Source organism: Lampetra fluviatilis, chromosome 37 (genome assembly GCF_964198595.1).
Source record: "Lampetra fluviatilis chromosome 37, kcLamFluv1.1, whole genome shotgun sequence".
Classification (NCBI taxonomy): domain Eukaryota; kingdom Metazoa; phylum Chordata; class Hyperoartia; order Petromyzontiformes; family Petromyzontidae; genus Lampetra; species Lampetra fluviatilis.
The window spans coordinates 3,561,541-3,575,207 of NC_136311.1; the positions used below are offsets into that span (position 1 = coordinate 3,561,541).

General features: G+C 53.2%; 1 protein-coding gene across 1 annotated transcript in view; it reads right to left on the reverse strand.

The window, feature by feature from the left end:
• Positions 1-13,667, reverse strand: part of RIMBP2 (RIMS binding protein 2) — a 40,894-nt gene that overhangs the window by 14,402 nt on the left and 12,825 nt on the right. The window contains exons 11-21 of the mRNA XM_078873968.1: positions 13,520-13,667; positions 13,190-13,341; positions 12,339-12,811; positions 11,807-12,170; positions 10,340-10,498; positions 9,519-10,016; positions 5,983-6,115; positions 5,545-5,646; positions 4,838-4,989; positions 4,497-4,662; positions 2,200-2,265 (exon numbers count right to left, since the gene is read on the reverse strand). The exon at positions 13,520-13,667 is cut by the window's right edge and continues 102 nt beyond it. Coding sequence (XP_078730094.1) covers positions 2,200-2,265; positions 4,497-4,662; positions 4,838-4,989; positions 5,545-5,646; positions 5,983-6,115; positions 9,519-10,016; positions 10,340-10,498; positions 11,807-12,170; positions 12,339-12,811; positions 13,190-13,341; positions 13,520-13,667 — 2,413 coding nt within the window. The remainder of the gene's footprint in view (positions 1-2,199; positions 2,266-4,496; positions 4,663-4,837; positions 4,990-5,544; positions 5,647-5,982; positions 6,116-9,518; positions 10,017-10,339; positions 10,499-11,806; positions 12,171-12,338; positions 12,812-13,189; positions 13,342-13,519) is intronic.

A 13,667-nucleotide genomic window follows, 5' to 3' on the forward strand; every position in this document is an offset into this window, starting at 1 on the left:
AATCTCCTCATCTATACATCGTCATCCCCCTCATCCATACATAATTATCATCATCCCCCTAATCCATACATCATCAGCACGCCCCTCATCTGTACACCATCATCACTCCCTCATCTACACATCACCCCTTCATATTGACATCATCCTTCCAAACGTAACCACAGCTACACATCATCTCTTGCTTATCTAAACATAATTACAGCCCAAGCAGCAACATCATCATCATCATAATAATCCCCTCATCTCCAGATCATCGTCCATCTCCTCATCTACCCATCGTCCATTCACTCGTACATACGTGATCGCATCCCCTTTATATAATCAATCATCGCAGCTATATAAAGTCTGCCTCCTTATCTTTTCATCGTCCATACCTTCAAATAAACATCATCGCGTCTCCTCATCAAATCACTTCCCTCACTGAAGCATCATCACAATCCCCTCGTCTAAACATCCTCGAGCCTTCAGCCAATCACCAGGGGTGGGGGTGACCTATGACCCTCGTGCCGAATCAACCCGCGACTTCGTTTCACACGAGAGGCCTAACGCTTCCAAACGGGCCGCGAAACGACGTCCGTCACCGCAAGCATCTTGGCCGCACTGATCGGGTACTAGCGGGGGTATCAGTTTTGAGCTGGCAGCAACGGAATGTGCCTACATTTAGAGCGCTCAGTCACTCTTGCCATTCTCAATCCACCAAAATGGATGAACGTCTCCCCATGGCCATGTTAGTCCTGGGTTGTTGTGGATTCTTTGACCGTACTTCACGCTGGTCAGTGCGGGTTGGTGCACTGGGGCAGGGCAGGAATGGCTCTCACACGACTTGCCATGGCCGGGAATCGAACTCGGGTCGCCGGGTTCAGGCACTAACCACGCGCTCTACCTTCCACTTCACCCATAGTGTTTTATCGGAGTCAATATTAACGTCCAAAATTATATCGCATTTCTCCGATTTTGCACAACATGAACATTTTACACGGATACAGAAAATTCTTCCTGCTGTGGGAGTGTAATCAAACTTATTCACCGACACCAACGTTAATTCAGAAATAAAGCTACAAGCCCTCGTTCAGTGTTGACTGCTTCATCACGACTCAGCTCTGAGGACCCACTCGCTAATCCATCTGCGTGTCGGCACGACAGCGTTGGCCATTAACGCAGCCCAAGTGCAGCAGTTGCGAGACCAACAACGGATCACAGGAAAAAGCACTGACCTGCACAAAAAAGCTATACAAACTTGGAGCGTGAAAATTTCAACCCGATGGCGTTGATGCATGCGTCGCGATGCACTTCCAGTTAAAAAAATTAGTCCGGTTTCAAGAGCGACACAGAATACACCTACAGGCGTAATTCTGCGTGCGTGTGCGCGCGCCTTAAATGAACCCTGCGGGGTTTTCACAAATGTGTTAACAACTCAATCATAATGACCGCTGCCAAATGCAGGCGAGAGCTGGTCCATCGCCCGTACTCAAGACGGACCACAGAAACTCACCACGGCTAGAGGCCATGATTGGGCTGCCAACGCATACCGACCTATCGGCGTCACCAAGGCATTGAGTCAAGGATGTTTCACAGGGCAAACAGGAAGCGATGGGAATGCATGGTGAAGTCACGGTTAGGCGAGAGGAAGGTTCGCTCCGTCCAAACACAAGCGGTACAGTTCATTGTGGGCAGCTGCGGCCTTTCCTGCAGGACGGCACGTGGGAACATGCAGATTCATCGGAGACGAGAAGTCTATGCAGGCAGCCGAGAAAGCACACGTTCGCCAAACAACGTGGAACACGTTTCAATGTCGCGGATATGTTCGCGGTTGAGCTGTACGGCTCCCCGACGCTCTTTCGGGTTGCACCGCGCGCCTTGTTCGGCACGATGTCTAACGTTTCGCTCCACGTGCTGAAGATGCTCTGAGCACGTGCGGCGAAACGTCGGACATCGTGATGAGAACACGTCGGAGGAACGTCACGTCTTGTGACGACGGAAAACTGGACGTAAAATAACGCAAAGGTAAATTGAAACTCTGCTTCGCTGCGCATAGACTTGGGCAATGTTGTGAATTTGCACGGGGAACACACCTCCCTCAGGTGGAGAATGAATGAGATGATGAACACCAAAGGCCGCAGAAAGCAAGGTGGAACAATAATTCAAAAAGTAACGTAAAAAGTGAAGAATGATTAAAAGTTTAAATTTGGAAGTGCCGACCTCGTTTGGACTTTTTGGACCTCCTGCTCAGTGAGCGTGCAATTTCCCTGTAAGCTTCTCGCATGACTACAGCGCAGAGATGCACAGGCAGAGAGGGAGACAGAGACAGACGGAGCCAATCAGAGGCTATTTGCGTGCACACACACACGTGCGCACACGGACACACGTACACACACACAAAAACAAAGATCCCACATGTATTCTAGATTTGATTCTAGATTTGAAGTTTTCGTGACTGCAAGGATCCATACTCTTTGGTTCTTTCGGTAAAGTCACGTAGGTGAAAAAAAACATAGGAATAAAAATAAAAAATAGAAATAACTAAATTAAATCACGACGTTTTGGAAGCAACACAAGCTACAGTAATTTTGTTTCGTGCTGTGGTTGTCCCACCTGATGACGGAAGCTTGTGTTGCTTCCGAAACGTCGTGATTTCATTTAGTTATTTCTATTTTTATTTTTTATTTTATTTTTCTTCACCTACATGACTTTACTGAAAGAACCAAAGAGTATGGATCCCACATGTAGCCAGACTGTTGGGGCAAGCACTAATAACAATGACCTATTTGGGCTGACATGGAACATAAGGAGTTAGTGTGGCCAACACCACACCAAGCCCCCCAATACTGATGTTTATACACCGCACCAGGTACTCATTTGAAGATAAGTTGATCTAGGGGAGACACAGGACCACTTCAGATATTACTCGCCACTGATGTTAACCACGGCCAGAAATGAATCTCAGGTTGCCGGGTTTCATAGCACAGTGCATAAACCACTGTGCCACCGCTCCCTACTTACACACATACACACGTGTGCACGCATGCACGCGAGAGGAGGAATACACACAGTGGCGTAGTGCGGTTGACAAAGGCCCTCGTACAAAGAATGAAATCGGGGCTCCTGTCAAACTTCCCAACTCTTTGTAGCCCACCGCCTGTGGTTCCCCGGTGCTGCAGCACCACCAGCACACTGTGAGAGCTACGCTACTGAACGCACGGCACCGAGTGACGCAGCTGCGATGTTTTTTTTTTTGCGAAGTGATGCCACCCTCCAATATTTCTCCACTACAGCGAATTAACGTGCCCTCACCCTCCCTCGTGGCTCGGAGACACGAGGCCAACTTTGGCCTCTCCTGGGACTCGGGGATGCTGGCTGCATGCATGCATCAATCACAAGAGCTGGGCTGGAGCCAGGCCTCCACGTGTGAGCGGTGGAGTGGTGGAGCTGTTGCATGGGTGCGGTCGCCCGACGGTGGATGAGTGTCGCCCGCGGTGCATGCACTACGCTCATGAACCGCGCTGCGTTCATGAATCGCACGGTGTGTCCGTGAACCGCGCTGCGTTCGATAACCGCGCTAATATCGTCAACCGCCGCACTCATGAATCACATCGTGCTCGTGGACCGCGGCAAACGGGGCTTTCATGAACTGTGCTACGATCATGAAAGGCACTGTGCTCATGAACCAGCACTGCATTCATGAATCGCACTGTGCTCATGATGCGCAAATGAGTGTTCATGAAACTGTGCCGGGCCCGTGGATCGCACTGTGTTCATGATGCGCAAGGCAGTGCAATTCATGCCTTTTTAACGGATTTTGACACGAATATAAACGTACCCAGCTACTGTATTTGGTGACACAAACATACATATATACACTGTAGTGGATATATTAGAATTGTCATTTCATGCCATTCCATATCACGTGATATTTGAATCTGAATAATCTGGGACGTACTACTTTTTACGACGGTTAAACTTGCTGTATAATACTCTACAGGCGACATGCCACAAATCTTTACTTTTATTCAAATTTAATAACATTCCCGGACGTTTCATATGTGCACTATATATGTACATAAACACACAGTGTACAGGTATCATGTATACAAGACAAACATTATTACCATGCTGAATGCATACACTATTGCTGTCAACGTATGAAATATTACTGCGTGGGTGTTCGCTGTTGTGTTCCACAGCTCTCCGACGTGTTTTTGGGTTGTACCGCGTATCGTAAACCTGCGGTACAAACCAAAAAACAAAACCCCTGCGGCGTGAACCAGGGCCTCCTGATACTTCCATGTCAAGGCTGTCACATCCCATGGGATTGTCTCCTGTGATTTCTTATGAGACTGTGGCCCCTTCACGCTCAGCAGTTCACAGCACCACGGCCAGCGACTGGGAGTTCCTGGCCATGGTGCTGAAGCTAAGAGCTTCACAGGGGCCGTGAGGACGTCGGGGGGGAGGGTGGGCGTAAATAACAGGAGCGACTGAATCGGTCGCCTTCGTTTTACCCTTCCTCTCGACGCCGGAGTTGGGCGGCAGGAAGCCCTGCTTGAGGAGGTGTGACGCGGTCTCCTCGTCGGCCTCGATCTCAGACACCATGTTGCACGGCACCAGCCCCATGTGGCCCAGCGCCTCTCCGCGGTAGAAGCCGTCCCCATCCTTCTCGCCGTGCACCTGCGGGCACGCGTATGCCGGACGCGCCGTCAGACGAATGCCCCGGCACGTAATGGAAGCCGGGTCTGTCTGTCTTGGCGGCCCAGACAATATTTCTGCACCCGATGCTCTGGCCTGCTACGGCTGCCACCCTGCTCCAGTCCACCAGCGGTGTCCACGCGCGCAGAGCGCTCACCCTGATGATCTGCCCCTCCTTGAAGGGCAGCTCGATGTCAGCGGCGTCCGGGTTGGGGGACATCGTCATGGGGTCGTAGTCGAAGAGACCCACGAAGATGCGGAGCCTCCGGTGGTCGTAGCCTCCGTCCAGCTCGCTCTCCTCCCGCCAGCCTAGTGGCATACAGGGACGCGGCAGCCGGGAACAACGACAACAACAATAACAACAACAAGCATCAAGAGGACTTAGTGATGATGTATAATTACAGTTACAATCATGATTGTTATAGTTTTGTCAATCGCCTGTGCAATGAAAGCCTCTCCAGGCCGAGACTGAAACACAATATAAAAAAAACAACTATTAATGTACTGCAAGATGCTTGTTTTCATAATCATACTGTACAGATTTTTTCCATCTTCCTTTGTATTGTTAGAAAATAATCATAATATTTCATTACTAATTTATAACTAAATAACCATCAATGAAATACAATTCAACCTCGATTAATAGCACTGTCTGGCAACTACCGTACAGTTTGGCATTTTAAGTTCATCACTTGGCAAAGCTGAAGTCGGGTTTCCTGTTGTGTTTTGTTATCAAATCAACTTTCAGAATTTCCGTGGTACGATGATGAACGGACGCGGGAGAAGGTCCTGGCAGAAGAGGCTCAAGCTGATGACGCTCGAACCTGGGTGACCCAGAGGCGAGGTGCGCGGGGGGGGCCTCACCTCTCCGAGACGGGCGGCCCCGGCGGCCCCCAGCGTCGCCGTAGTACCCGACGTCGCGGTCCGGGGATGGACGGCCCTCGCTGTTGCTGTCGCCGGTGATCTCTGCAGGGAGCAACAGTCGTCAACAGCGGCTCCAGCGACCCTCACCGCCATCGCTAAATGACGTGCCGAGCAATTCTCACCGCGATCAGTAACACCATTACAAATATCCCTCGTTGTAAACATAACATCGTGAATAACTTCCAATTCCCGTCACTGAATATGATCCCAAGCAACCCCCCCGGTCAACTATCATTATTTTAAAAGTCAAAGTGTCTCCATGCCGGCTCGTGAAATTGCAGGATGGAGTGAGTTTGAGCCAAGGAGCTGCGACTGGGCAGAAGACTAAAGAGAGAGGGCGGCAGGGCAAGCCGGGCGAGCCATCAGTGCAACGCTCACCGATGGAGGGCACCGTCATGGGCCGTGGGTTGCGCGGCGGCGTGGGGTTGCGTGAGAGCGGGCGGTGTCCCTGCTCGGACTTCTCCAGCGATGATCGTCGCGAGGCTCCGGACTGCGGGGCTCCTCCGTAGCCCTGATGGACAGCACGACGGCGCGCCGAGCGACGGTGAGCTCACAAACGGATCCCTTTGGGTTGCATCAGTTTACAGCACTGGGCGCAGAGACGATTCATCGGTTAGTATCGATGCTCGTGATGAACGCCCCGTCCGTGTGGGAATAAATATTTGTTTCTGCTTTGAACGCGTTGAATGTAAAGGGTTGCCATGACCCTTACAGCCACTCGAGGCTGCTACATTCACTGCTATGTTAAAATGTGTGAAATCTTGAACTGAATCGCAGGCCTCAATTTCAACAATCACCAGCAGAGAAGAATCATTGGACACTTAAGCTTGCATTGTCATGTTGCAGCCTTTTGTCAATCCACTGCTGGATGAAAGCCTCTCCATGCCATGTCAATCACAGGTGTTGTTTGACTTGCTCAGTGCAGGTTGGTAAACGGTGGTAACCTGGGACGGGTTCAGACAGCGCTCGCCACTCGATGTTAGCTATGGCCAGGAGTTGTACGCAAACCACTGCACTACCGCTCCCTGCCCTAGCTTGTAGTACTCAATAACATTGCAATATCTCAGCCAAGTGTCTTTCAGCAACGCAGACGTCACTTCCGTCGTCCTGACAGCGGTTGAAGTTGTACTGTGAATATAAATGTCAAGTATAACGTGTTTAATTGGCACTAACTATCACAGTGAGGGCAGCAAAGCAAGCGCACAGAAACGCACGAGCACAACACAGAATGGAAACGGTGCAGGAGAGCGGCGGAGATTTATAGGGTCGGGGTTTGCGTGGGCGAGGGTCAGGGCGAGGGCGGCAGAGGACAGAGAAGTCTCCACTGAAAGGGGCAAGGGGAGCCACTACCCGTCAGGAAACAGTGAGAAGCACAGAGCCACGTCCGCGTCCCCTGCATCCATTTTCCGTTCGGAGCGGTCGAACAATTGCGACGGGCGATTGTCCCGCTTGAACTTGTGCGGCCTGTCGCGGGCGACACTTTAACCGTTAAGCCTGCGGGCCTGAGAGGCATTACAGATTAAAGTGGCCCGCACAGGGACACCGCTCCGCTGGCACCTGGCTATCCACTGAGAGCCGCTCAAGCAGGAAATCTTGATCCACGTCCTCCTCGCTAGCGGCGTGGTACCCTCTGTTCCAGGCTGCCACCGCCTCCGCCGCCTCCGCCGCTCCTTCAGGCCCACACTGGCGGCCCCCGTGGATTGCCGCGGCCGCTGCCTCGCCCGCCAACTCTGCCTCCAAGCGGCGAAGTCGCGTCGAGGCCCTGGCTCGCCCTTCCTCGCCGAGGTCAGGGCAGTCGCTCGGCTCCCCCGCGCCCCGTCGCCCGTTGATGTTGCCACCGCCGCAGCGTACGGGCGCCGTTTTATGGCGCGCCGGCAACCGAGGGAGCTTTCTGGAGCTGTGGCCGATGGCGGCGGGTGACCTGTCGCTCTCTTCCTCCGTGCCGTACTCGAGGCTGATTTCGTTGTCCTTGTTACCATCCGGGCCGCCGTAAGCGCCCGCCCCGGGCAAGTGCAGCGGTGGGACGACGCTGTGGCCCTCCACCATCATCCTCCGCACGTACTTCGCCCTCACGTTGCTCACGTTGATGTTCTGCACCAGCTCGTACACGTGGTTGGCCTCCGACGGCACGCGCCCTCGAGCGGCCAAATCCCTGCCTTGCTTTTTGGCCGACCTGGTGTCGCCTCCGGCCGCTGCCGAGCCGTCGATCCCGGCGGTGAGGCCCTCGCCCATCCGAAGCGCCCGGTCGAGCCGGAAGGCTTCGGCCGCTGTCAAGGCATCCCCGAGATTCAGGACGTCGCCGAGCTCCACGGCTTCGGTGAGGGGGACCGGCAGGGCCCTCGTCGTCCGGGGAGCCCTGGGGGACGTGACGAGCCTCAGAGCATCCTCCATCCTCATGGCCTCCCGCCGCCTCGCCACGTGTCGCTTGGCGTATTTGGCACGATCCAGGGAGCCGCCGGCGTTGACCCCGTAAGCGCCAGCGGCGAGGCCCGCGGCGCGGTTCAAGGCCTCGTCCACGCTCACGCTCATCGCGTCGCTCATCTTGAAGACGTCGGGATCTGTGTCTTCCTCGTTCAGCTCCGGGATACTGAAGAGGTTCTTGCGACTTTTCTGACGAAGAGGCAGCGACAGTAGCCTCTCCAATGCCTCCTCGTCACTGTCACTCTCCTGGACCTTACAGCTCTGGTTCTTTTTGTGCTTTTGTAAAAAAATGTTGTTTCATGTTTTCCAGAACAGCATATTTGGTGTTCCAGTAGGAGACGGGATTTGAATTAAAAGCCAGGGTAAAGGAAATCAAGAAAAGAGAAAAAATTATAAGGCAAATTATTTAAAGAAAACATTGTAACATGCATGCAAAGAAAATTATAATCGTGAAAAAAGTGTACAGCAAAGAATTGACGGAATTTTTTTTTACAATCATGGGACCTCCTTTGCCAGTGCCAAAATATAATAGGTTTTTCCCCTTTTTTATGGCAACAAAAGTGAAACCTTTTTATAAGGAATCATGTCTGCATTAACCACAATACTTGTGGTCAGAATTCAAACAAAAACACATTCTGATAATATATGCCTTGTCCTTGAAATTGATTGGGCCACACCAGAAACAACTTTCTTTTGAGCCTCATCTCAAACGGTGCTCAAAGATAATGCACTATCAGAGTAATGAGAGCTCGGGGTGAGCATCTACATCATGGGACTCTGATAGTGCATTGTCTTTGAGCTGTACGCCTTTTGGCGTCCTCTGGTCTAGCACCGTTTGAGACGAGGCTCAAAAGAAAGCTGTCTCTGGTGTGAACCAATCAGTTTCAAGGACAATGCATATATTATCAGTGTGTTTTTGTTTGCATTCTGACCACAAGCATTGTGGTTAATGCAGACATGATTCTTTATAAAAAAAAAGGTTTCAGTTTGGTGTTTACACATCTTAACACCTGTTTTGTTGCCAGAACAAAGAGGAAAAACCTATTATCAATCCATATATTAATTATCAGTGTGTTTTTTTTTTGCATTCTGACCACAAGCATTGTGGTTAATAGAGACGTGATTCATTGTAAAAAGGTTTCAGTTTTGTTGCCAGAAAAAAGGGGAAAAACCATATTCTTATGAATTTACAACTGAAACATGAAAAACCAAAATATCACAAAGCTGCTCATTGGTCACCGTTTGTATCAAATTTACACAGCGTGGGCGATGCACAGCTCGAATAGGACCTTTCAATGACAGCATCACCGTGTGACCTTGTTGGCTACCCACAGTACAATGCTGTCTGTGTACGCACTCCCACGAATCGATTGTAAACCAATATCGTGTTGGCCCCACGTGACCGCGAGCGGCACTCCGCTCCCGCTCACCGCTCGGCTCACCGCACCACCGGGTGCCCGCCAGCAGCATGGACGCCGCGTGGGCGCGCTCACCTTGTTTTGTCCGTGAGTGAGGCTGGCCCTCCGGCGGACGTGGCCGTCCTCGTGTCCCCGCTGGCTCTCCGAGTACATCTCCTCCTCCTCGTCCTCCTCCAGAATGTCCGAGAGGTCCGACCCTCGGCTGCTCTCGGTCACGTACTCGTCGGCCGGACCGCCGCCGCCACCGTCGCTGCAGTCGCCACCGCCACCTCCGCGACCTCCGCCGCCGCCACGCGCATGGCTGTACTCATCCATCGCCGGGTCGTAGTGGCCCTGATCGTAGTCGTCTGGTGGGGAAGAAGGCCCATAGCGGCCGTGGTGCGCTGTGCTGTACTCCTCCTCCTCCAGGTCATACTGCTCGTGCTGCTGGTGGTCGTACTCGTAGCACGGCTGCCGGTAATCGTCCGCCGGCACGCCCGGCTTGTAGTGTGACTTCTTGTAGGCCTTCTGCGAGCCGTAGTGCTGCTGACCAAAGTCGTCCTCCTCCTCCATGCTGTAGTGCTGCTGCTGCTGCTAGGACGACGACGACAAGCGCGATACAACGTGAATGTGACGAAGCTTTCACTGGATGTCTTACATTGATAACAACGTACTGTTAGGTGGAGCGATAGAGTCAGCTCATGTGCAGGAGTTAGATGGATTGTTGTATCACGAGATCGTGAGAAATGTTGATAGTGTAGGGAGGCCTTCAAGGGCTGTACATGTGCATCAACAATAAATCAGAATCGTAAATAATTAGAAAACTCAATTCACAATGCAGGAATTCGTGACCCCGTGACCCCGTGACCCCACCTGGTGCTCCCAACGGAGTGTGTCACGTGACCGTGCAAGCCCACCTGCCGCTCCCTGCGCGGGCCCTTGAGGAAATCCTCGACAGAGGCCCCGGGCCGCTTGGACGTGGGGGTCCCGTAGCGCTCCCCCCCTTCCTCCTCCTCCTCTTCCGAGTTCTCATCCCCCGGTCGCTCGCCAGCACTGAAGACCCCTCCTCGCTCCTTCTAACGGCACGGCAACCCCCACCGCGCAGGACAGGGACGACCAGTTACACAGTCGTCTCTACATTGCCATCACGTGCAAAGTCAGGGGCTCATGTCTTACTAAACCAACTCAACTTTTTATTTTACCAGGTAAAGCCCACTGAGCTATCATCTTTGTTTCAGACACGACCTGGCCAAAACGAAGTGTCTTATCACGTGGGAATTTATAGCAGCCAAATACTCTAAATGCATGTTTCTAAATGTGGAGGGAAAAACGCGGAGGATCTGGAGAAAAATCCACGTGACCACGGGGAGAACATGTAAACTGCAAATATACAGGTGATAGGCTCGGGATAGAACCCATGACCTCCTGCATACCAGGCGAGACATTTCACATCTCGCCACGATGGCGCCCAAACCCCGTACCAATTGGGGTTTGAGTGGTGGTGCAGTGGTTAGAGCGTGGCATTCTGACCCGGCCAGTTCGGTTTCCAGCCACAGCTAATGTCAGTGCTGAGCGATATCTGAACTGGTTCTCAGTCCCCCCTTCCCCAATCCGCACTGACCAGCATGGTGAAGTTGGTCAAACAAGCCTCCATGACCAACACGGCATGGGACTGCCTTCGTCCAGCAGAACATTACATTATCACGCTTGGGTGCTTAAATTTCGATGTAAAGCTTTCGTGACTGCAGGGATTCATCTTCTTGGTTCTTTCAGTAAAGTCACGTAGAAGGGAAATAATAAAATAATAAAAATAAAACATAATAAAATTTCGATTTAAAGCTTTCGTGACTGCAGGGATTCATCTTCTTGGTTCTTTCGGTAAAGTCACGTAGAAGGGAAATAATAAAATAATAAAAATAAAACATAATAAAATTTCGATTTAAAGCTTTCGTGACTGCAGGGATTCATCTTCTTGGTTCTTTCGGTAAAGTCACGTAGAAGGGAAATAATAAAATAATAAAAATAAAACAATAAAATTTCGATTTAAAGCTTTCGTGACTGCAGGGATTCATCTTCTTGGTTCTTTCGGTAAAGTCACGTAGAAGGGAAATAATAAAATAAAAAAAAATAAAACACAACGCAAGCAGCCGTCCTCAGGACGGCTGCTTGCGTCCTCAGGACGGCTGCTTGCGTTGTGGCCGAAACGTTGTGAGAATTATTTTATTATGTTTTATTTTTATTATTTTATTACTTCCCTTCTACGTGACTTTACCGAAAGAACCAAGAAGACACTTGGGTGCATTTGTGTTATCCTGCAGCAATGTGTTAACCCACAATAACCGCGTTAACCCACGGTAACCGTAGTAACGCGCGCTGCAGCGTGCCTTGTTGCGCTTGCCGCTCTTCTGCGCGGCCTCGTGGGCCATGGCGCGCGCGATGGTGGGCGGCACGTCGGGGTCGTCCGACCGCGGGTACGAGAGCGGCGCTCGCGACGACGACGACGAGGGCGGCCCCCTCGACTGGTCGGGCCTCGGCAGGGCCTTCTGCGCCACCTGGGAGCCATCCTGCCCCGCCGCTCCCACCAGGCCTGACGTGGCCGGCAGCAGGCGGTGCGGCGATGGCAGAGGGGACCGGCCGTTGCTTCCCGAGCCGCCACCGCCGCCGCCGCCATTGCTCCAGCGGCTCTGTCCGTCCGTCTGGTTCGCCGAAGCCTCCTGCAGCGGCAGCGCCACCTCTGGAGCGTGGAGCCTGCGCGAGACGGACAGAGGCGGACGCAGAGTTCAGGGTCCTGCGTTTCCTCTTCTTGTCTTTGCCCCAGTTTCACGCCAATCGTGTCATCGGCAATTTGTCAAGAGCACAAATGACCGGGTGAGGTGGTGAACGAAAGGTGTGAGCAGGTGCGTGGCGGGGCCTTGCCTCTCCATGACGTCTGGCACCACCTGAGGGGCAGTCGGGAGTCCGCGTCTGCCCGAGGGAATGCCCTCGGCCGGGCCTTCCCGGGGTGGAAGCGGCACGGCCGCGTAGCCCGGCACGCCGCACAGCCGCTGCGCATTCATCTGCATCTGCTGCACCTGCTGCATCTGCTGCTGCATCTGTTGCTGCTGCATCTGTTGCTGCGCGAGCTGCTGCTGCTGATGCTGCATCTGCTGCTGCATCTGCTGCTGCTGCTGCATCTGCTGCTGCTGCTGTTGCTGCTGCTGCTGTTGCTGCTGCTGCTGGCCTTGCAGGTTCTGCTGCATCGCTTCGGGCATGACGGTGGCAACGCCGAAGTGAACCGACTCGCCTTGCGGGGAGAGTGTCCGCACTGTGATGGTGCGGGGCACGCCGGCTGGGAGGTGCGACGGCTCCAGCACCACGTTTCCGGCCACCGGCGACGCCACCTCCATGACCTGTGAGAGGCACCGACGCACGCGCGCAATCTTTACGTACGGCCCGCGACTCGAAACGCCGCATGGCGGAATGCTCGGCGGTCTCGGCCGCCCTGGAGAGTGGAAAAACTCGAGCACTCCACGAATTTCGAGTAATGGTGTCAGTCAATCTACTGCTAGATGAAAGCCTCCCCATCCATCACCATTTATGATGATCTTGAAATGTGAGGGGTCCACCTAGGATCTGCACACGAGCCTGCTTTTAATCCTGAAATTGGCAGGAGCATGCCGTATTCATGTAATCTATTCTAACATTTGACACCATGCGTGTAGCGATCCATCCATTCAAATAAATTCTGACAACCACGGCACACGTCTTGAATCATGCGTTTGAGAAACCTTCTGTCCGTCGGCGAAGATGGCGTATCCGGTGACGGGGGCGCCGTTGAATGCTCCGGCGGGGTCCGTCTGCACGGGCGTCCAGCTGACAGACAGGCTGCCGGGGACGGGCCCGGGCCTCACCTCCACGACCAGTGGCGCCAGGGCGTGGCCTGCAGGAGGAGACGATGGGGCGGAACATCATCGGTCACCGCCACCGCCCCCGCCCTTTGCTTTTCTCACCGCAGCCAGCGCCGGGCAGCAACTTTGTGAGGGTTGCCTCCGTGGATTATTAATGGACCGCCACTCATACGTGGACACTTCCGGCGCCGCGCGCGCGCGCGCCGTCACCTGCGGGCGGCGTGGTGAACTCGACGACGGCGTCGCGGTGCTCGCGCTGCTCCAGCGGGAGCTCCCAGGGCGTGCGGTGCGGGCGCGCCTCCACGCGCACGCGGTGCCGCGTGCCGGCCCTCAGCCCCGTCAGTGGGCAGTGCCGGCG